We start from the raw sequence: 23,722 nt of genomic DNA on the forward strand, positions 1-23,722 counted from the left end.
AAACACAATCTTATCTGTCAAGACTTTCATTAATCTTAACTAGCACTCCATATGTTGTTACATTATGTTATCTAGTGCAGTTTAGCCCAATCAGTCAGGTTCGAAACAACCAAGACGTATCTAGTCAGCGCACTGGAGCTTATACTTGCCTGGTCTGCTGGCTAATGGGCTTATGATTTCTCCCTAATGTAATTCTTAGCCAGATATTTTTATTGATCTCTTCCCTTGAACTTCAATTATGGAATAATTTGCATTCAGTTAAACAGCAAACCGACTGTGTGCATTACCGTAAACATTTATTTACTTCCTTAGGGCTTGATTATGTTTCAGATATGATGCATATCACACAGCTATGAAAGCTACGCACCCACTCTGGAGTCGGTACCCAGTATGTGGCGGCCGATGATGCACTTGACAGACGTCTCCTCACCATTTCTGCCTCTGTGTAGAAGACGTCCTGTTGGGGAACATGAAATAGCATCCGCTTGTGTGAACATTAAATACCCCTCCCCTGACATTCATTTTGCACAACCACTTTGCAAATTAATTGTAACCGCTCAGAACTTTCCCGACCCTTCTGTGCCATTTGAAGATGTAACTGTGTTTTATGGGAAAGATGTGTCAGAAGTATCGGAACAGCAAGAACATTTACTTAATAATTAAAAAAAAAACAAAAAAAACACACAAAAAAAAAACACCTTACCAGAGAGATTCGTCTCACCTCGTTGTCTCTTCCAGAGTTGGACTCTGTGTCACTGGCCCCACTTAAGACGGCATGTTCGGGTGAGTTTGGGGTTTCTGTCTTTGGCACGGTCACCATGGTACCGTCCTCTGATACTTGGGACTTCTCTGTTAGTTTATCAATACCTGAAAATAACATTTATAAAGGTCAGCCCCAATGCAAGTGTGATAACATTGATCAAGTCTATAGTATATATATATACTTTCTTTCTTTCCTTTTCTTCTTACTCTTCCCTTTCCCTTTCATTCCCTTTCTTGCCTTGCCTTCCCCTTCCCCCTTCTTCCCTCCCAGTATTATTTTACATTGCCATAAGAGAGATTTCAGCTTGTTACCTGGCAGGGCCACGAGGCTGGTCTTTAGTGTGCCAGGCTCAGCAGGTACAGCTGGATGAGAGCCAATCATGGAAATAGTCTCCTGGGAGTTGGTGCGAGAGATAGCGTCGGGAGATTTCCTCTTCTTTTGCAGTGCTTTCTGGATGGACACAGAGTCGGTGGGTAGGTTTGCAAGCTGGTGAAAGACGTTGCGCTTGCGGATGATGGCGTATACCAAGTTGCAGTTCCCTGAGAAATAACGGACAAAGAGAGAATCGAATTCATATTTATTTGTAACATACAGTACATAACGATACACAGTTTGACATGTAATGAAATGCTTTATCGACTTTAGGTAGAAAATCGGTAAAAATAAAAAAAGAATAAAGTGGGAACGGGAACAAAGTATATGGAAAGATATAAAAACATAAATGCAGATCGGTGTTAGAACAATGTGACTTGCAACTATAGTGCAATAAATGTGCAATATATGCTGTGGAAAAAAGTCTGGTACAGGTAGTGTGTGTGTGTGTGTGTGTGTGTGTGTGTGTGTGTGTGTGTGTGTGTGTGTGTGTGTGTGTGTGTGTGTGTGTGTGTGTGTCTGTCTGTGTGTCTGTCTGTGTGTCTGTCTGTGTGTGAGTGAGTAGACAAGCCCAGAAACAGTCCATGTTCTAAGTATTGTCCTGGCTGAACTTTTTTAAATATATATCTATACCTTGTACCTCATTTTTATATATGTACCTGCATGCAAGAGCTTTTTAAAATGTGTTGTGTCATAATTCTTTGGCATTTTTCAAGGGCCAGATTCTGGAGTTATGCAAATACAATACCAACATTTACACAGTTTAACTCTACACTTACGTTATAAACATAAAGGAAATGAAGTGATGTATGTATAATAACAAATCATTTAAACAGTCTGGTTTGTTTAATGTTCTTTTAATGCCTTGCCAGCATCAATGGTTATTTTCATGTTGTTTTTCCCCCAATGGTTATTAAAAGTGAGATGTTTGAGTTCTTCTTATACTAATTACACCAACAGAGTCTTACAGTATTTAAACTCAGCAAAAGCAGCTATTTGAGGTCCTTCACTTTAATTCTTAATAAAAACAAGATTTTTTTTGCGGAGACATTTCGGAAGATTCCTAAATACATATTTTCTCAGTAAAAGTGGTCTCTAACATTAATATATTTTTAACATTCATTCTTATTTTTACAGAGAACACCATTCTTCACCATATAGTATAGGAAAGCATGTTCTGTTACTGTACATTTTCCAGTACCACAATTCCCAGTACCAAAAATAAATACATTTATTTTCCAAATCCAACTCCAAACTTTGGATTTTTTGTTACAGGATCTGATATTCCAATCCATTCTGTAAGATATGTGGTGCACTTTTTTATGGTATCATCCCAATAATGATACTAATAGCAATGCATCTTACCGTCAAACTGGTACTGGATAATGTTATTAAAAGCCTCCAGCAAAAAGAAGACCAAGTGGTGGTTCTGAGCAGCAGAGAACAGGAACCAGTTGGTGGAGAAGGCTTCCAGAAGATGGAGGAGCTTATTGGCTGCCACCATGGACAGACTCTTCAGGTAAGGGGACACTAAACAGTGTGAGGGCATAATGATTTGGAGATTACACAAAACATACACACAGATGGGAGGAAACCCATAAAGAAACCAATGTTAAGCAGACGCATCTGTGAAAGATGAATGCACTTACCATTTACTACAATCGTGAGCAGGCAGTCGAAGAGTGGCTGCAGACGCTGATGTCCACTTGTGATGATCTTGTGGAAAACCTTAAGTAGATGTGTTAGAACAAAGGATAACAAATAGTTTGAGAAAGTTCAATTTAACAAGCTATTCCTTCCTTAAAAGTGCTGATATCTGGCCAGACTGGAATTCATTTTAATAATATAACCATCAGATAGCAGGAATTTTGCTATTGCAGTAATAAACACAAAATCACGAAGCTTGCAAATTTTTAAAACTACTGCAGAGTTTCAGCAGATTTGGGCCAAAGACGAATCGTGTGACGGTCAAAAACTAATCGAATCATTTGCATCGTACATCAGTGCATACTGATAAAATTTCAAAATTAGAATCTTTTGCTCGCAATGTTGCTAATCAAGTGGTTTTCCAGAAAACAGCACAAACGCCTAAACAAACTGCACCTTACATTTTGAAAACAAACAAATAAAAAATTTTTGGCCGTAACAATCCAGACAAAAAAAAAAATTCTGTGTAATTCTGGAACTGATATACAGTACAGACCAAAAGTTTGGACACACCTTCCAAAAGTTTGGACACATCACCTTTTCAACAGGACAATGACTCCAAACACACCTCCAGGCTGTGTAAGGGCTATTTGACCATGAAGGAGAGTGATGGGGTGCTGCACCAGACTCCTTCAAGACTGTTGGAAGACCATTTCAGGTGACTACCTCTTGAAACTCATCAAGAGAATGCCAAGAGTGTGCAAAGCAGTAATAAAAGCAAAAGGTGGCTACTTTGAAGAACCTAGAATATGACACATTTTCAGTTGTTTCACACTTTTATTGTTATGTACGTATATAATTCCACGTGTTAATTCATAGTTTTGATGCCTTCAGTGTGAATCTACGATTTTCATAGTAATGAAAATAAAGAAAACTCTGAATGAGAAGGTGTGTCCAAACTTTTGGTCTGTACTCTATACAGGACTCTATGAGGTTTAACACACAGGTTTGCAACCTTGGAGTCATGAACTGTAACACATTCTTCTGAGATGCCACAGATCTAAGGAGTAAAAATCTCATTGGAACCTCAACGTTAAACTCAACTTTAAGCATCGGAATCAGAAAGAATTCAGCCCTTACTACGATGAGGAGGTCGGCATGTGTGCCGGTGAACACTGGAATATCCATCGGGACACGAAGAGAGTACGGTTTGTTCAGACGCACTCCGAAATTCCTCTCTCCACTCAGCAGCAGCAAAATGAACACACCGATATGCATGAGACCTACACGGGCTACGGATAAACACAACACAGAATCCGTTTGCTTTACAAAACAAACACATTGATTTGTGTCCCGTAATACAATCACACATGTACAGAATATTTACACTGATCAGCTCTGGCATCATTCAGGTAGTAGAGAATCGGCACCAGGATATCCAGCACGTCACTGCTCTTCAGAACAAAGAACAAGAATTTCTAGAACAATGGAGAGAAACCGAACAAGGAGTAAGTCAGGAATAAAACATTTTTTTAAAAGAAAATCATGACGGCACCAAGCATGTTCTCTTACCTTGTTAAAATCACAAAATTTCCAGAAGAGGACCAGAAGCTCTTGGTGGAACTGGATCTTCTTGGTGGAGTTGGGTAGGTAGGTCTGAGTAAGCGGGTTAGTGAGAAGGCGAGCCAGGCCTTTCAGCACAAAGTCATAATCCTGAAAACGAGTGGTTTTCTTTTTCTTTTATTTCTGTCTTTTTTTTTCTTTTTTTTATACAAGACATGAAACGTTGTGATAAGTGAAGTGACGTAAAAACACGTTGTCATGGTAAAGTACATACCTCCTCTCTGTGAATTCTGGAAAGGTAGTTCACAAACAAGTTTTGTGGGCCCACAGACTGCCAAAGAGAAGAAAATAGGATCTAGGTTTAGTAGAATAGATCATTCACTTATATTAAATAAACCTATTTTTATGAATCTGTACAAATCTGTACATAGTGTTTTGTTCTTTTTAGACTTAAAGCAGCAGTGTGTATTGTTTCTTGTTTGATTTTTTTTTTTTTACAATGACCTACCCAAATTCCTTATAGTCATTTTATTTCAAAACTTATCACCTTACTGTTTATGCAATAGCATCTGCGTTGATTTTACCACCAATTGCAAAAGAATAAAAGAACAATAAATACAATGTTGAATCTTTCCTTTTTTTTATTTTTCAATGATTTTGAAAGATTCAGCAAACCTCCTTGCTCTTCTTCTTTCTTTTCCTGGATTTGAATTCTAGATATATTTGGTAGATGTGACACCAGGTACCAATAAGATTAAGCAATGTGCTTATTAAGGTTTACCGCAGCCACGGACACAGAAGTGACATCTTTGCTGCTCTTTCAGCCTCTTTATATCCAAGTGATGGTGATAAAAACTATTTCTAAATTGTAATAATGGTTATCTACACCCAGTACTGTAAAGGGAAACTATAATTTTTTCTAATTAATATATTTTTTATAATATATAAAACACAATGACAGTAAATCTGAAGTAAATCTAAACTTTCTGTGCTTCAATTCTTAAATCTCACAACCCTAAACAGTTCAGTGGAAAGCCAGTCATTCTAATTTTGATCCGATTTCATCTATTTCATGAAACTAGGTGTAAATACAGCACTGGTACTGTATATCGCTGTGCACTATTAGAGGACGTATGTGTGTGTGCTAAAGGTGTGGTGGCACTCCTACATCCTGCTCGTCCATGCTGGAGGGGGAGGGAGCGCGCGGAGGCTGAGCGTTCTCGTGCTCCAGTGTGACGATGAGGATCTGCACCGCCTGCTCCACCAGCTGCTCCCGGTAGTCTGAAAACAGCAGGTGGTTGTAGGGAATGCCGTAGCCCACCGGGTCGTATGCACACACCACATTAATCAGGGAGGTGAACAGAGGCAGGGCATGCCTGGAGGGATTATGAGAGAGGGAGAGAGGGAGCGAGAGAGAGAGAGAGAGAGAGAGAGAGAGAGAGAGAGAGAGAGAGAGAGATACAGAAACTTACTTTTTTATTCAAATCAGTTAACCCTCATCATCACATGTATTTTATCAGTTAGCAGACATTTAGATCATTGGCACTGATCATATCTATCAGCATAATTCTTTGCTAATAAAAGGAAACGTTCATTCTTGAAGACAAAACAAAGACGAGCATATCATAAATAACAGACAATCAGGCAGTTATACTACTTAGGCTATAACAAAGAATAGAGATAAATGTTGCAAGAAAAAAAGATGTTTATAGTAATACAGAACAATTATGTCTGAAATACTGCCTCTTTTCAATTAGGATCTAAATATTCAGTAGTCACTTGAAGTGTCTCTACGCTTCCTGCCTCTGACTGTATGATGACCTCTGAGCAGATTTTGCAAACCTTTGTACTCGGGCACACACGAGTGTTAGCATTTGAAAGAAGCTGATGGCGTCGTGACAGCCTTTTCTAAACGAAGCAAATGGTGTGCAAACTGGATGTTTAGATATACATGGAGTTGCTAGGTAACGACATTCATTAGTCTTTTAAGCATGTAAACCTACCATATGGGTCACTTTGTAGTGATACAATTGCTCTCTGTAGCCATGTCTGTTGCTGCGGGCGATTTTTCAGCCTGCCTCTATCTGTTCATTGGTGGATGAGGATTAGTACAGGACCACAGCTGGCCAGATTATTTAGGCGGTTTATTATCAGCACACAGGACTTTAGGGGTGGGATGAGTATGTAGTGTTGAGGCGGATGAGCACGATGAGGCGGTGTAGTGTTTCTGTATTTGTTAAACACCTTGGCTAAACTGTTAGATGGTGGGTTTATGTGAGAGCATGAATGTGTAGGTGTACCTAATAAAGATGCGATATGTTCTACTCTAATATTACAGCCCTGTCTAGGAGAACATTATGTGCACGATAAATGCATATCAGAAATCATTAGTTTTGACTACAACGGCAAACTTAAACAGCTATTTATCTTGGCTGTTCAGTTAGTCAGTCTTTACATTTGTAAGCGGTATGTCTGGGTTTTTGTTTGTCCAGCACATCCCACACATGCATCAGATTAAGATCTGGGGAGTTTGCAGGCCAAGTCAACACCTTGAACAAAGAGTCCTGTTCCGCAAACCATTCCTCATCATTGTTTACAGTGTAACAGGGTGCATTATTATCCTTCTGTAAGAAGCCACTACCATTAGAGAATACCGTTGCCATGAAGAGGTTTATTTGGTCTGTGACTATTTTCAGTAGGCGGTACGTGTCAAAGTAACATCCACATGAATGCCAGGACCTGATGTTACCTAGCAGAACGTTGCCTAGAGCATCACACTACCTCCACCAGCATGCCTTCATCCCACATACAGCCCCACATACAGCCCCTCAACACACACACACACACACACACACACACACACATATATACACACACACACACAGTAATCCCTCGCCACTCCGCGGTTCAAGTTTCGCGGCCTCAGTGCATCACTGATTTTTCAAAAATATTCATCAAAAAATAGAAATGGTTTCCCAGGATGCCAGACAAAGAGAGAAACTCTCTCAGAGGCTTTGTACATACCCACGGGCACTCAGACAAGGCACATGATTGGTTCCCGGCACGAGATCTGAGCTGATTGGCTGCGCATCATCGCATCCTCTCCCAGCTTCTTCCCTTGTTGTATCTCGCCACTCTCGTTCACGCGGTCAACTGTGTCTCGCGTATTGTGTTCGAAATTAACTTTTCGTTAAGCCCTTACAATGCCTCCTAAGTGCTGTGCCCCTGCGAAAGATTCCTCTAGTGAGCCCAAGAGGAAGAGGAAGATGATGACCATCAGTGAAAAGGTCAAACTTTGGGCCAACCCTACTTCGCGGATTTTCACCAATCGCGAGGGGTTCCGGTCCCCATTAACCGCGATAAATGAGGGATCACTGTTTGTACCCACACACACACCTAAGTAGGTGTTATTTTTTTCTAATCCTCACAGACCAAGTACAATAGCAACAGTATTCTCTAATGGTAGTGGCAGGACAATGTACTCCACCTTAATTCTGTAGATCCAGTTTAGGTTTGTGGCTCACTAATATGGCATCAGAAATGAACAAGCTGCAATGAACACAAATGAATGTGGCCCATGTGTTCCTGCTTTCATTTGTGTTAATTGCAGTTTCTTAATTTCTGGTTCCATATAGTGAGACACAAACATGAACAGAATCTACAGAACTAAGGTGGAATAAGGAGAATATACTGTATCTGCACAAATGACTCACAACGGGATTTTATATTGAAATGTTACTTTCAAAAGAGTGATAGTGTTTGTGATAACACAGAAACACAGAGGAAGGAGAAGGAGGTGAAATAAGAAAGCACTAATGCAACAGAAGGGCAAGATAGCAAAAGAAAGAGCCAAAACAAACATGACATGAGAAAGAGGAAAGACAAAACAGACAAAACACTGAGAAACACTGATAAGTACAGTAGCAGTCGATTGTGAAACACGCTCCATTAGCAGATGTTAAAACCCTTTATTCCTTTCAGAAAGTCATCCAATAGTACTGTAGATAATCTACAGCTAATTAAAGACACAAAATCTAGTTTCTAATGCAACTATAATGAATACTAATGATTTATAAAAAATTTAATCTATTTTAAATACTGAATGAATAGGTGAGAATTGATCAGAGCCTTTGTCCTTTCATCCATCCATTTTCTGTACCGTTGTATCCTTTACAGAGTCACAAAGAACCTGGAGGCTATAACAGAGGACTGGAGCTCTCTCTCTCTCTTTCTCTCTCACACACACACACAAACACGCACACTCACAAACGCACACACTCACAAACGCGCACACTCACAAACGCGCACACACACTCACAAACGCACAAACACACACACTCACAAACGCACAAACACACACACTCACAAATGCACAAACACACACACTCACAAATGCACAAACACACACACTCACAAACACACAAACACACACACTCACAAACGCACAAACACACACACTCACAAACACACAAACACACACACTCACAAACGCACAAACACACACACTCACAAACGCACACACACACACTCACAAACGCACACACACACACTCACAAACGCACACACTCACAAACGCACAAACACACACACTCACAAACGCACAAACACACACACTCATAAACACACAAACACACACTCACAAACACACACATTTCAGCTCTCACTTGGTTTCCTCCCCGTCTGTACTTTCTGTATGTTTATTATAGGTTGAACAACTCACCTATTCTCGGTGGAGCAAAAGAAAGTGACCCAGGGATTGATAATGTTTCCATCTGAAGTTGGTGGCAGGTACATGGCCTCCGAGAAACAGGTCAGCAGCAGTCTCAAGAGTTCAGTCCTGCACACACACACACACACACGTTTTACATATTGCATTTTAATGTTCGCTGTTCATCTTGTTGTAAACACAGATCCCATCCTGCCTTCAAAGCATCCTGAACAAGCAGGAGAAGAAAGCAAACAGCTCAGCCTGGTTACTTACTACCTAATAACCTGAGATGACATGATTTGAGATAAGGATCTCTCTGAATGGGCCTTGTGTGGTGGTTACTGATTAAAAGGTTACTCAGGAAACATGAGAAAACGCTCTCTCAAATGGATTTGATCGTATGCTCACCTGTTAAGATCTTGGATGTAGTTCAGTGGTGGTGACTGTGCGAAGCCCACTCCTGCCTCCCAGATGTATTCACAGCTGTCCAGGGACTGCATATCCTCCAGTGAATCCTGAAAAGTACGGCTGTAAGATTACAATTTAATGTTCACAGAAAAACGGCGTCATCAGTCGAAGACGTAGTCACTGGAAGTTCAGTGTTTCAGATCTGTGGAGGACTGTGGAGGATTGTGGAGGACTGTCCAAGTATATTTTCTCACATTAAAAAAAAAATAAAATCATTGTTTATTAATTTGTTAGAAGGAATGTACACAGCTTGCTTTTAAATGTTTCCTGACGTGAAAGCAAATATCTTGTGGTTAATATTGTGATGGTCCTAAAATACCAATCAGGTTCGATTTTGAGAGAAAGACACAGAGAAAAAGCTAGAGAGAGACAGACAGAAGTTAGAGACCCTCAAGGATTTCATGATTTGCTGATTGCAGAAATTAATGCAAAATCACTAAGCTCTGCCCTAAACAGAGGAGTTTATTACTTTTCGAGTGGGATGTGATGTCATTACCAATACACATTCAGCCAAAGCCATATTCAACAAATATTGTTTGCGATTTCACCTTTCTTTGCTAGTTGAGTGGGGAATAAACAGCTAAACATATCAGCTTTCTGACAGTTAGAAATCTTGTGCAAGAGTAAAACAAAAAAAGGTCCAGGGATCTAAATGGTTGCTGATATTTTTAGCTGCATGAGTCCAGTTGTAATCATTCAACCTGATACACATCCAAAATGCTTCACCTACTTCCTCATACCACAGGACCTGTCAGTCAGTAATCCTCCAGAGGATTAACAAGAAGAAAATGAAGGAAAGAAACCTTGTCTGCTTTACAAGCTGAACCAGGAACTTAAGGTGATTTGGCCAAATGTAACAACAGGGAAGGAGTGACACAGGACACGAAGGGTATACAGATTCTGAGAGGTTACTCACAGGTCCTCCTTTCTTATGGCTCTGCACGGTGAACTCAGGACAGAAGAGCAAGTCGGAGATGGCCAGGAGTAGAGACTCTGCAAGCGGACGTGCTCCGTCGTCATCTTCGTCCATCTCCTCCATCTGCTGAGACACGAGAGCTGACTTGGAGGAACATGAGAAAGATGCTTACACAGTTCTTACAAAGGAAGATTTTAATATTGATGTTGTTTTACACTAAAGTAGATTTGTAAAGCATGTAGAGTTGTAGAGTGACTATAACAGTGCTGTAGTGACTATAACAATGCTGTAGTGATCATCTCTGTGAAACTACTCACACAAAAAAAACATGATAATTCATTTAAGATAGTAAGGAATGTAAAACGATAGCACATGTTATAGGAAAATAATCCATGATTATATAGCAGGTGCTGGAAAAAATGCAGCTTGTCAGACAGCTAAAAAACCACAATGCATTAACTCCATTGTCTAAAAACACCTGAGACTTAGGATGCCTTCACATGCTATCAGAATAATCATAAAAACAAGTTTCCCACTAAGTTACCCAGAGTTCTCAGAGTTTCCCAGTCGTAATTACGACTTGAGGAGTGGGAGGAAATAGGAGGAGTTTTTCTAAATACTTCATTGTTACCACTTCTCATTCTGTTTATATTCTTTTATGTATATCAGCAATTATTCTATGCATACTGTAGATTTGACCCCTTATATCTCTTAATGTGTGTTATGGTATCAAAATAAGAGGAAAAGAAATAAGTATGAATAGACCTGGTGATGCTCATGTTTCATGTTCTTTCTGACAATGACGCATGTGAACGCTTCAGGTACGGATAATTCTTCTAGCACACGAAGGCAACATGAACGAACAATTCGACATGAATAAACAATTATTTACAGAAAGCATTACCTTATCAAACTTGTACATTTTCTTTGTTAAATAAGATTTTCTCCATTTTTTATTGGCCTTAGGTTATACAGATGGTCCTCCATACAAGTCATACAAGTTAATGGGTTAGTTGTTGCTACAGAAACAATAATGTATTACATTATTGCAATATTGTATTGCAGTATTACATAATGTTTGAATTACAGTCTGCACTGTTCATGTTTATGTGCTAATAGAGCTAAAGGATTAAAAATAAAACATTCCATTTATAACTGATTGCATCTCTTAATCTGAGATCATACTCTAAATAGTTGAAAACCACCTTAAATAGACAGCAAAGAGTTGAAAACCACCTTAAATAGACCCCAAAGAGTTGAGAACCACCTTGAAAAGTCTCCAGCAAGTTGAAAACCACCTTAAACAGGTGCTAGAGTTGAAAACCACATTAAAGGCTCCAATGTGTTCAAAACCAAAGTAAATAGAATCTAAAGAGATCTAAACCACCTTAAATTGACTCCACAGTGTTCAAAACCACCTTAAATAGACTCCAAAGTGTTTAAAGCCACCTTAAATAAACTCCAAAGTGTTCAAAACCACCTTAAATAGACTCCAAAGAATTCAAAACCACCTTAAATGAAATCTAAAGTGTTCAAAACCACCTTAAATAGAATCTAAAGAGATCTAAACCACCTTAGATAGACTCCAAAGTTTTCAAAACCACCTTAAATACACTCCAAAGTGTTCAAAACCACCTTAAATAGACTCCAAAGTGTTCAAAACCACTGTGTTCAAAACCACCTTAAATAGAATATAAAGTGTTCAAAACCATCTTAAATAGACTCCAGAGTTGAAAACCACCTTAAATTGACAATCATATTTTTCTATTTATTTTAACTATTTAGTACGTTTCTGGCTATCGCACGCTAAATAACTGGCAGGTTGTTCCGAGTCAATCTTGTAGGGGTACTCTTACTTTGAGACACCTGATACACATGGGCCAGCCTTTTTCTCTCAGACAACAGTCTGAATCAGAGCTCTGTGTGAGCCACAGCTCTGAGAAGAAGCACTTGTAATACCGACAGCGTGTGTGTCTTATCTCAGACTTTTGGAGTGCTGTTTGGAATGGCAAATTCCCAAATGCAGATTTTAGGGGCATGTTACTCACTCCAGCTCGTCCTGCCCCTGGGACGGTGGACCAAAAGAAGCCCCTCCAATCCTGGTCTTCAAAGATGTAGGGCAGGATTCGGCTGAGAATACGCGTGCAGTTCAGCACAACCTGCTTCTCTCTCTCACTGGGGCATCCTGATTCTGCTGCTTGCACCAGCTTCTCCACTGCCTACAACAACCAAACACATGAAAAAGATATTTTTTCACATAGTTAAGTTCATAAGTTCAGTGTTTTAGTACGGTGCTGAGTTTCATGAGGACTAAGAAAAAATAAAAATTCCTTTCATTTAATCAATATTATTTGGGAGAAATTTGTTTTGGTAAATGGGAGCAAAAAAAAATTAGTAGACTAATGGATTAGCTTTCATTTATTATTTTTATCTATGCAGGAGTGGGTGGTCAGGTGTAACGCAAAGAAATGCCGCCTTGATTAACTAGTAAATAGTTTGCTCGGGGTTGTCAAAAGTCACTGAACTTTACTTGGAATTGGCAGGACACAGAGCACAGTACTGTATCGTAGCATATACTGTAGTATAGTATGAAGAACGGCCTAATGTCATCAAAAGTCTTAAAATAAAGATTACTGATCTAGGTTCAGACACTTTCACTTCACTGAGCTACACAAGAAGGTTCACTGAAAGGGGTTATTCATGTACTCCTGAATGCCAGCATATGTAAAAAGGAAAACTGATCCTAATTGCTGCTCCTTGATGCATATAGTCCCAGGTCTGTCTCTGAACGCTTACAAAACCAGTGGACTTCTGTTTAGATTTTTCTTCGTTGGTATTGATAGGCATTGTTTAAAAGGAAGCAGAAGGCTGTAGACAGGAAGGGAAGCACAGGGATTGCCTTCCTGTGACTACATGGCACCATAACTTCAGTCACCCAAGCAATCCCTGTTACACGATAATGAAAAGAAAAACAAAGGCATTTCACGACAATGGGATCAAATTCTTAAAGTTTCCGCATTGTATCTGAAGCCCCTGACAGAGGTGAATTTAATGTTGGCTTTGAATGCAGGTACCTTATAACACATGGTTGCCAGATTGGAGGGTGATTCCTCTCTCAATGCTCGGATCTCGGCGGCTGGCACAAGAGCGAATACATCCTGGACTGAGGTGGCAGTGTCAGCCCAAAACTGGTCCCAGAAGGCATCGTCTGTGGCTTCCACGGGCTGAAAGCAAAAGACATAAAGTCAGGGGAAAAGAGGATGACATATTGGACCATCTGAATACTTTTTACCTGATAACTTCTATGACTATAAAAGTCTATGCTTTTGCAAATCATTTTAAAGTTTCCTATAGCTGCATGTTTACACAATATTAAATATCACAATCGAATGAGTTTTAGCTCAGTTACTGATATCTGTTTACTGTACATTGCATGGGTTTTGTGTAGCTCTTTCCTTCAGGTAGCTTCTTAAACAGTTTGTCTAAAGCGTTGTTGACCTGATGTTCCAGTAAAAGTGAACGCCCAAAAGTGTTTATTCTGTGATAGATTGTGATTGTGTCCTTTTTTGCATACTAAATCAGTAATGGATCAGAAAGTGATGACAGTCATATTAATAGACTATAAACATTTAATCTCAACAATTCTGGGTCAGATGCTGTTATAAAAATGACCTCATTTATCTTGTAGAAGCAACCCAAATGCTTCACATTGTAAATTATTTCACAATATTATATATTATTATGTTTTGATTAACTGTATCCAAAATGTTTTAAATAGTGAAAGTATAAATTGAAATAAAACTAGTGTTTTTTTTCCGCCCTCACACGTAGACACTAGTATTAAAAGATAAACACGTCACGCGTGAAGCTGAAATCTCGCGTTATCTCAAGATTCAAAGTAACAAAGTATGTTTATTGGACTGAATTAATTCTGTATCAATTAACGTCTGACGTTTCCGATCTCTCCGTATAATAAAAAAATACGATAGTTAATAAAAATAAATAAATGTATAAAATGCATTTTCAATTTATAATAAAAAAGAAACGATGAAAAAATAATAATAACAATAATAGTATATTTATATATATATACGAAAATAAACAAATCGCACCATGGTGTTTAAACAATTTGAAGCCGAATATTGAGCTGTTTTCATTACTAACGGCTTCACATCAGCTTTGGGAAAATAACATGAACCCAGTAGCAGGTGCACCTCTAAATACTGGAGGAAATATAACAGGTTTAATAAATAATACTGAGGCTACACTGATATTAAAACGGACTATCAGGCCTGTATCATCACATGTGAGTCATTTGCGCATCATTGATGTTGCGGATCCTGAATCACCGCAGTTTTAAGTCTTCCATCTGGGAATCTTTTTAGGCTTTAACACGTCGTTTATATTTATAATAAATATCACCAACCTGAGTTCTCGTAGTCAGTTGTATCACCGCTTTTCGGAATTTCAGCTTTGAATCGGTATTTCCCATTTTGCGTGATTAATTTCTCCGGGATATAATAATAAGACAGCGGCGCTGCTGCGGAGAGTCGAATCCTCGCCCCCCTCCTCCTCCTCCTGCGCTTGTGTCATTCTCAGAGACCAGGCACAAACTTCCGGCTTCCATACGCGCGAGGCTGTTACTAAGGTTCTGTCCCAAACGGCTTGCTTTTGCTCACACGAAGTGCACTATGTAGGCACCTTAAACGCCACGCGCACTTTCAAGTCAACTCATTTTGTTATTTTGCACCAGACAAAAAAAAAGAGCCCGTTGGGGTCTGTGATGAAATGGCAAACAAAAGATTGATGATATCTTAAAATAATAGATTATTTAGAATAATTTGCAGATCGGACGCCACCCAGAACAACCAGAGAAGCTGTATTTTCCTTTACAAAATTCGATCAAATGTCAGGTGAACAAAAAATGTGTGTGTTTTCTTTTTTTTGGGGGGGGGGGGATTAATATTTATGAACCGTTTTTTTTTCAGATCTGTGGATTTCTGTAAAAACTAAAAACAAAATTATAATGATAATATTTTTTATTATTGTTATTTTTAATATTTAATATTAATATTTAATATATTTTTGGGAGGGGTATTAATATTTATGAACCGTTTTTTCCAGATCTGTGGATTTCTGTTAAAAAAAAGATAATAATAATAATAATAATAATAATAATAATAATAATAATAATAATAATAATATATTTCTTACTATTCCATTTTTTACACTAATAAATATTCCCAGGTTACTTATTTGCAATCCAAACGCGAACATATTTGAAAAAAAAATCTATTATTTTACATCGTATTTTTTACATCGTCGGAAATGTCGTCACGACCAATCTGTTGAAACGTAACACAGCGACTTGGGCTCGAGGTTCGCGAACTCTTTTGTAAATAACAGTAGTGGCTAAAAGCGGTTGCAGTAACCTGGTCATCTAGACATTTAAATACTAACCCGATTACTGCTGTAGTAACTTTAACTGGGAACGCGAGTGATATATGATCGTTTGGGGGGTGGGGGGGTTAATAATCAATAGCGCTGTTAGAAGCTCTTTAATAAAGCTCAAGTTTACAACTTCACCCTGCTAGCTATTAGGCTAACGGTGCTAACTGTGCTAACGGTGCTAGCTCCCCAATGCAGTAGCAGGATGACAGTTAAACCAGCTGGCTAGTCTGTGAGCGGTCTGGTTATCTAGCTAGCTTGAGACACCACATAAGCGTCATATGTGGTGTTTATTCAACATTTTAACGCTTTAATAACAACCAAAAGGTAAATCCAATTGGGTCTGTGTATAGTTTTTTGGGTTACTTGGTCAGTTGTTAGCACCGCTAGCTAATTGAGCTAACAATTAGCCAGTTTATTAAACGCTTGATAAGGTGTCGTTGATTTATTTGTTTGTGATTACAGGGTGCAGTTAATAACCAAGTAGTGGATTTCGGTGTATTGCAATCAGACCGGTTTAATCAGTGCCTAGAAACGAGAAGATTTATTATATAACCATAAAGCGATTCGCCATGTTGGCTGAAAATAGGTAAGTTGTTTTGTCTTAACAAAAGATGTGAGCTGTTTAACAACAATTTTCGTGTTAGAATAAACTGCTGCACATACGGATGAACGCCTGACCAGTGTTTTAATGTGTCGATCAGTTTTAATGCAGCATACAAGCTGTCTGACTTTAAAGGGAAGGTGATGATCATGACACTTGATTGATCTGTATAGATTTTTTTTTTTCCTACATCAAATTTGTACCTGGTGTAAATTTTTAGGAAACGACAGCGTTCTCAAGGCGATGATAAGGCACTTCTGATGCCTCAGGCCAAAAGATCAAGCACAACAGCTCAGTGTTCTGATGGAAGCAGAGAAGCCTGGGAGTCTGAGGTGAGACACACACATCATCCTCGTTAAAGTATCTTTAAAAACGTCTCGAGCTCAGATAAAAATGAAAGGCTGCTTCAGGGACGGAATCCGACATAAAACCTGTACCAAATCTAATACGCAGACCGTGTGATCCTCTGTTGTGACCCGAAACAGGGAGAGGCTGAAGGAAGATAAATGTAGCTTCTGGAAAACGAAACCGCATCTCAAATTTTGAAATTTTGGTGTTTTTACATTAGTCCTTTGTAATGAGATGTGCTATGTGTACTGGAGAACTGGAGTTTCAGGAAAAACTCAACAACATACAGTATACTAATATCCTACCCCTGACATGATGACACTTTAAAGAAAAAATCCACCAAGCACTACTTGTACATTAATCTGTATACTTAACATGTGATCTTTAGTTGTATCCTTGATAAATTTAGAAAATTAAAATTGAGTTGATTTTTTTTTTTTTACCTTGACATGTTGGCCAACATGGTGCTGTGTAACTGTTAGCTGATATTAGGTCCCTTTCATTAGCTTTACCTAAAGAGAGTGATGCAGCATTACTTTTCATCCTGTAGTCTGTCTAGCTCGCTCTGCATCTGTACTGTCTGCTTCAATAGATCAAGTTGCAAAGATTCAGCTGTGCTGTTAATATTCCTGTCAGTGTCAGTTTGTCAGCTGAGTCTGTGCCATAACTGTCAGTGTGAATGATCTCTGTTTTTGCTGAACCCTCAGTCCTCCAGCAGTGACAGCAGTGGGGTCAGTAGTCCAGAGCATGCAGCTGGGACCAGCAGCAGCGCAAGCAGTCAGAACGGAGCCGAAAACCTCAGGACATGCAGTCCACATAGTTCCTTGGACCAATCTGAAGCTACAACCCTGGGCTCGTATGAACATATCAACCGTGTCTTGAGAGAGGCTCACTTCCAGAGCCTAGAGAACAGAGGTCAGTCACGTTATAGGTGACTTTCAGAGACTTTCACCTCTCTGGCAGTGACCCCCTTCACTCTACGTGAGGAGACGGGATAGAGACCATCAACAAGTTTATTTTGAGTTATGTTCTAGAACTCTCATTTGTGGTTATTGTGAATTTTTTTTTTATTGAAATTATGGCCTGAAACTGTAAAACTATTGACTAATTTAGAGAACAAAAGGATTCACATTGTAAGCAATAATAGCTTGGTGACAATGCAACCTTTTGTGACATGCACACTGTGTATTTTTCTTCTGAACCCACCAGTTTACACATAAACAAGAGCTTTGTTGCAGGTCATACTGTGCCTGGTGCATATTCTCAATTTATTGCTGGTCCACTTGTGCACTGGGAGATACGCAGCAATGATCTAGAAATCTTTTGTTTATTTATTGAACTCGATTGCTAAGATGGCACTTCATGTATGTTGATGCGAGGTGTAAACTTAGGGTTGTAATAACAAGCCTCTGGGTTTGTAACTTTGAGATGGAACAGCCACTACAACCTTACATCAACTCACTGATGTGTGATTTCTTTTCTTTACTCCCATCTCTTTATTGCTCATTATCCAACGCTCATGCAGATCCTCCGGCAGGTCGATCTCAAATTAAATGAAAGATTACTTGTTTATTTTTGGGATATATTTTTATGAAAACATTGAATGATATTTTGCATTCATGTCACCTACATTTTAAAAATAAAGATGGCTGTTCCTAAATACACGAGTGCAACTTTATTTAAAAAAAAAAGGCTTTATTATTATCTTCTGATACCTTTCTGCTTTTATGGGATTAGAAAGAAAATCTTTAGTGTCTTTACTCTTAATGCAGTGTGCATGATAAACAACATATGCTAATCTGTATGTTAATTCCAGGTGTCCTGTTCTTCAAGGAGACCCAGGAAAAGGGCACTTTAATTAAAGCACTACATGTCCTCATCTTGTCATGTAACGCACCCATAACAGATTACGCATATTAATGCTCTCCCAACAGGAACAGATTCTTTTCACTTTGTGTCCTCCTTAAGCGTTCCCTATAAAACAGCCCTCCTTCTACAGAGAATGAGTGTGATCGATGTCTTAATGCTACCTGACCTGGGATCTCTTTATTCAGTGGAATGATGTTCTTATTTTTGCTCACCTTGTATATGGATTCTTCTAGTTTTCATAACTTTTTGTTATTCAAAAGGTTTGTGTAGGTCATTTTTAAGGTCTTTGAAGATAAACGGTTTATAAGGTTATAGACTCTTATAATGTGTTACATAAGTATTTACACCCCCTTTGATTTTACTGGTGTTAATTTGGATTAAATGTAATAAATCTGCTCAAAATAGCCTGGAATATCAAATTGGGGAGGGGGGGTGTCTTTATATTCTAAAATAAATTTAGAAATAAAGTCTCTCACATTTCTGCGAAACCCAAACATTCAATAGCTGACTTGTGTGAAAACAAGAACCAGTGAGCTACAAAACAAACTATCGTAGCTCAGTTTTACAGGTTGGCAATCTGTTACAGGGCAATACTGCATAATAATTAGACACTTTTTCCATTTAGTGTTAATTTAGATATCTTTGGTAGGCTAAAGAGCTGATGTTTGATATCAGCAATCAGAAACTTTATTTGTTTTCAGAAATGTATTTTTTTATTCCACAAAAGTGGCATAAATTTTTTAGCATTAAAGTAAGCACTGAATGTATCCCGCTAGACTAACTGTCTGAGGGTAAACGCCATCCTGCAGTTAAACTTTATTCTGGAAAGCAACTGATGTATTTTTATTAATTATTTACTTTCTTTGCCAGAATTCGTATAGACATACAATAAAGCTTTGGATAAAATAATTTAAATCAGGTAATCACTTGTGTCTTCTGATTATCCTCATTGGTGGAGAAAATCGTAAGTCGTTAAGAAAAAATAAGAATTCAAATTCTAATTTTGTCACGTACATACATAAGTGTACACCGTGTAGTGTGACACGTAGTGAAATGTGTTTTACGACTGTTCCTTATTGAAGTAAGTATAAGGAAAATTAGTAAGATGGGTAGAGGTACAGATATAATAAAAAAAAAGAATTCATGGAATGTGGATGAGTATGTCATATATAATCTAGATATATACAGGGCAGATTTAGGTATATACATGACTGTGCAAAGTAAAGTGGCTTTCGGCAGCTGCACACATCAGATTCAAAACACTGATGCTTGCCTACAAAGCCAAAAATGGACCTGCTCTCTCTTACCTCAAATCCCTCATCACTCCTCGCACCCTTAGAGCTACCAGCACTGCTTGACTGGTCCCACCATCTCTCAGGGTAAGAGGTAAGTATACAACAAGACTCTTTTCTGTTCTGGCACCAAGGTGGTGGAATGAACTTCCCCTAGGGGTCCGGACAGCTAGTCACTGGCTATTTTCGAACGACGGTTCAAGTCCTACTTATTCATGAAACACTTCAACTAGCACTTTCTTTCCTGTTTGTTGTATGTACTGTATGTATATTAAAAAAAACTTTGACCAGTGATTTAGACTCATAGTATCTTAAGTCTAACCTAGTGAACCAGAGTTAATGTATCCAACGATCAAGACTTGAGCACTGTTGTACGTCGTTCTGGATAAGGGGGTCTGCCAAATGCTGTAAATATAAAGCAAATGTAATGTGACCAGTACGAGAAGGAAGTTAAGTGTGCGATGTGAAATTTATAGTGTGCAAAAGGTCCGTCTGAGGTAGTAGAAGTCCACTATCAGCTCCTTTGTCTTGCTGATGTTTGGAAGTAGATTGTTCATCTGGCACCATCTCTCCAGGCTTTCTATTGAAAGCCATCACATATCTCAAATATCGTGAATTATAGTTGTGTTCAACCACTAGGTGACAGCAGATGTTTAGTTTTCAGCATGTAAGCAAAGCTCCTCGCTGCCCTGGGGGTTTTGAATATCAAGACAGCCTTTCGAAGTGCTATTTCCTAAAACATTGACCAAAATTAGTTGTATAAACCACACTGTTTAGATCAGAGGCTGATTTCAAGATATATTTCTAAGATAAATGTATTTGATCCAAAAGATCTAGTGAACACAACATATCTTCATGGTCATGCATGAATTTGTAAGGTGGTTTGTGAGGACGCATTATCAGTCAGTCAAGCGCTTTGGCAGGAGAGAGTTAAATCAACTGTCCTTGTTCTAGTGTCTACGTATGCGCATACGTTGTTTTATTTTTACCATGGAAATCTGGGTTAGCAACAAAGGGCTCCTGGTCCCTGTCCTCTCTCTTAAAATGGAGAGTTGCTGCTAGCTGAAGCATTAAGAAGGTCCGGTTCAATATCTCTTGGTAGATGAGTGGACTATAAAAATCTCATTTAATCTGGAACAATAATTTGTCTGTTGTCGTCTTTGTGCCTGTTGGCTTCCTTTTAAAACCAGCATCCATATATTCATCGAATCGTGACGCGTCACCTGCGTCCACTGAGCACTTGAAGGAGGCTATCTGGATTTAAAGGAAAACTCCACACTGAAAATATTTTGTCTGTTAAATAGGGGGCACGGTGGCTTAGTGGTTAGCACATTTGCCTCATACCTCCAGAGTTGGGGGTTAGATTCCCACCTCCGCCTTGTGTGTGTGGAGTTTGCATGTTCTCCCCGTGCCTCGGGGGTTTCCTCCGGGTACTCCGGTTTCCTCCCCCGGCCCAAAGACATCTCAAAGGCATCTCTGGAAAATTGTCCATAGTGTGTGAGTGAATGAGTGTGTGTGTGCCCTGTGATGGGTTGGCACTCTGTCCAGGGTGTATCCTGCCTTGATGCCCGATGACGCCTGAGATAGGCACAAGCTCCCCGTGAACCCATGTAGTTCGGATAAATGGTAGAAAATGAATGAACGAATGAATGTCTGTTAAATGAGTCTGAAGCTAATTTGTTGGTTGGTGCTGTATTTATCATTCATGTTCATTATTCCCAAGAGAAGTTAACGGTGTGCTGTACTGACAGGACACTGCTAGAGCATTGGCGTTTAACACGAGAACATTTTCAGCCATATCAAACGGTTACAATTAAAAGACGGCGACATTATATATCATACTAATGAGAAATCCAACAGGGAAGACCACAAACAGTGAAGAGACTCAGTTTGGCTAGTTAACACACTACGAAATGACATGCATAATTGCTTTTACAGCAGTATTAGGTTGAAGTTTTGGAACCACAGCTGAGCAGAGTATACAGATGAAGAGCTGAGACTTACTAGGTATAGTTGAAGCAAGGCCAATTTCCCTGTGGCACTATTATTAGTAGGTATTTAAAAATTTAAAACCGTTGTCAGGTAAAGTTGTACTAAAAGTAAATCTATTTTCTGTAGCATGTATCCTACACTGAAGTCTGGAGTCAATGGACTCAAGGTGGGGTCAATGTGGACAGGGTGCCAACACATTGCAGGGGACAATTACACACACTACAGACAATATAGAAATGCCAATCATCCTACAACACTACAATGTCTTTGGACTGGGTGAAGACGCCCCCAAAGCACATGGAGAACATGCAAACTTTGCATACAGAGTGGAGGCAGTGGGAATAAAACCCTCAACCCTGTGCGTGCAAGGCAAACATGTTAGCCACCATGACCCATGATTTATATATGAGTTATCCAGAGTGGATTTTTCCTTTTTATGATCTAATGTCCCTGAACAAGACAAATGTGTAAACTGTCTGTGTAATCGGACGAGCCTGGGAGTTGTAGTGATAGGGAACCATTTCTTGATACAAGCCAGCTTTGTGAGAATCCCAGCCTACTGTAACCCTCTGTTGTGTCTACACCATAGCAGACAGGACTGTTTAGGCAGCTGCTGGCTGGCATGATCCTGCTGTGAAGCTGCCATGGACCATGTGGTGTCCTCCATCTACAGCCAACACCAACATCTGTTCTACCCCACTGCTGGAAAAAAGTGCTTTGTCAGGTTGATTCCACTGATATTATAGCTAATGACTGAGCACTGCTGTCATTTGTATTGTATTGCCAAAGTAGACGTGCGGCCATAGAGAGCTGGACTGCCCTGGCACAATGAATGAGAGTGTGATTTTTTTATGTGAATCATTGAACTTCCTCTATGTAATAATAAAGGTCGTCTTACTGAACACAGTCAAGAGTTCAAGATATGAAAAGTATGTATCATACATATAATTACTTATGTGTAGTTTATTTGTCTTAATGATCTGTGCTGTGCAGCTGTCTTTGTCTTTCATCGCTTTACAGACCTGTTACAAATCTGTTTGTCTCTCAAGTCTATTTCATGTATCTCTCCATCGCATTCTAACAGATTTTAAGGATTATAAATCATTACTGTATTATAGGGTAAAAGGGTCACACAGTATGGGTTACACAGTATGCTGAAAGTATTGCAAAGAGAAATCCTGAACACAGGTGGAGTGTAGTTCATGATTACAACAGCAGTAGTTAGATGATCCAAATCTATAGTACTCAGGTATGTTATCTATACATCCCTCCTTACATTCTTGGTACCCCTTATATTCCAAGGATGCAGGAATCCTGGAGCATTTGTGGAAAAAAAAAGGTTGTTGAAGAGCACAGCGAATTCAAGCATGGTACTGTGCTAGGATGCCACCTTTGTAGTAAATCATTTTATGTAATTAGAATCCATGCTAGGTATTCAACGGTTAACTGTAAGTGGTATTAATGGAAAATGAAAGTGTTTAGGAACAGCAGCAACTAATCCTGAGGCTGAAGACCAGCATAAAGTCACAGAGCGAGGTCAGTGACTATTGAGGCACATAGTGCATAAAAGTCACCAAAGCTATGCTCATTCCATAGCCGAAGAGTTCCAAATTTGGACTTGCAATAATTTCAGCACAAACTGTGTGGTGGGAATTTCTTCCAAATGGGTTTTCATGGCCAAGCAGCTGCATGCAAGCCTCACATCACCAAGCTTCACATTGCCACCACTGGA

The 23,722-nt window shown here is 39.1% G+C and overlaps 2 protein-coding genes across 7 annotated transcripts in view; one reads left to right on the forward strand and one right to left on the reverse strand.

Moving 5' to 3' along the window:
* The window catches only part of hid1a (HID1 domain containing a), a 17,186-nt gene extending 2,121 nt beyond the window's left edge, over positions 1–15,065 (reverse strand). Inside the window, exons 1-16 of one of the 4 annotated variants that reach the window (XM_047800816.1) lie at positions 14,864–15,065; positions 13,512–13,661; positions 12,486–12,656; positions 10,438–10,563; positions 9,462–9,568; positions 9,066–9,182; positions 5,514–5,721; positions 4,620–4,676; positions 4,355–4,495; positions 4,170–4,260; positions 3,923–4,074; positions 2,785–2,863; positions 2,501–2,665; positions 1,075–1,302; positions 704–867; positions 368–457 (exon numbers count right to left, since the gene is read on the reverse strand). In XM_047800816.1, the coding sequence (XP_047656772.1) occupies positions 368–457; positions 704–867; positions 1,075–1,302; positions 2,501–2,665; positions 2,785–2,863; positions 3,923–4,074; positions 4,170–4,260; positions 4,355–4,495; positions 4,620–4,676; positions 5,514–5,721; positions 9,066–9,182; positions 9,462–9,568; positions 10,438–10,563; positions 12,486–12,656; positions 13,512–13,661; positions 14,864–14,929 (2,112 nt within the window). In that variant the 5' untranslated portion in view covers positions 14,930–15,065. The remainder of the gene's footprint in view (positions 1–367; positions 458–703; positions 868–1,074; positions 1,303–2,500; positions 2,666–2,784; positions 2,864–3,922; positions 4,075–4,169; positions 4,261–4,354; positions 4,496–4,619; positions 4,677–5,513; positions 5,722–9,065; positions 9,183–9,461; positions 9,569–10,437; positions 10,564–12,485; positions 12,657–13,511; positions 13,662–14,863) is intronic. The other 3 variants (XM_047800817.1, XM_047800818.1, XM_047800819.1) reach the window with 3 other exon arrangements.
* Positions 15,066–15,339: 274 nt separating this feature from the next.
* LOC113639560 (protein FAM104A) lies at positions 15,340–18,499 on the forward strand. 3 transcript variants are annotated; one of them, XM_027141480.2, is made up of 4 exons: positions 15,340–15,363; positions 16,351–16,474; positions 16,710–16,821; positions 17,545–18,499. In XM_027141480.2, the coding sequence occupies exons 2-4, from the start codon at positions 16,458–16,460 to the stop codon at positions 17,770–17,772; spliced, it is 357 nt and encodes a 118-aa protein (XP_026997281.1). In that variant the 5' UTR covers positions 15,340–15,363; positions 16,351–16,457; the 3' UTR covers positions 17,773–18,499. The 3 variants fall into 3 exon arrangements, with proteins under 3 accessions (XP_026997281.1, XP_026997280.1, XP_026997279.1); XM_027141479.2 differs by lacking the exon at positions 15,340–15,363 and adding an exon at positions 15,795–15,816; XM_027141478.1 differs by lacking the exon at positions 15,340–15,363 and adding an exon at positions 15,823–16,212.
* Positions 18,500–23,722: the final 5,223 nt, after the last annotated feature.

Source organism: Tachysurus fulvidraco, chromosome 15 (genome assembly GCF_022655615.1).
Source record: "Tachysurus fulvidraco isolate hzauxx_2018 chromosome 15, HZAU_PFXX_2.0, whole genome shotgun sequence".
Taxonomy (NCBI): Eukaryota; Metazoa; Chordata; class Actinopteri; order Siluriformes; family Bagridae; genus Tachysurus; species Tachysurus fulvidraco.

Bases quoted from the DNA above. Each gene is read 5' to 3' on its own strand.
- LOC113639560 (XM_027141480.2), top strand. The intron at 16,822-17,544 runs GTGAGACACACA...CTGAACCCTCAG, and splicing joins GAGAAGCCTGGGAGTCTGAG to TCCTCCAGCAGTGACAGCAG.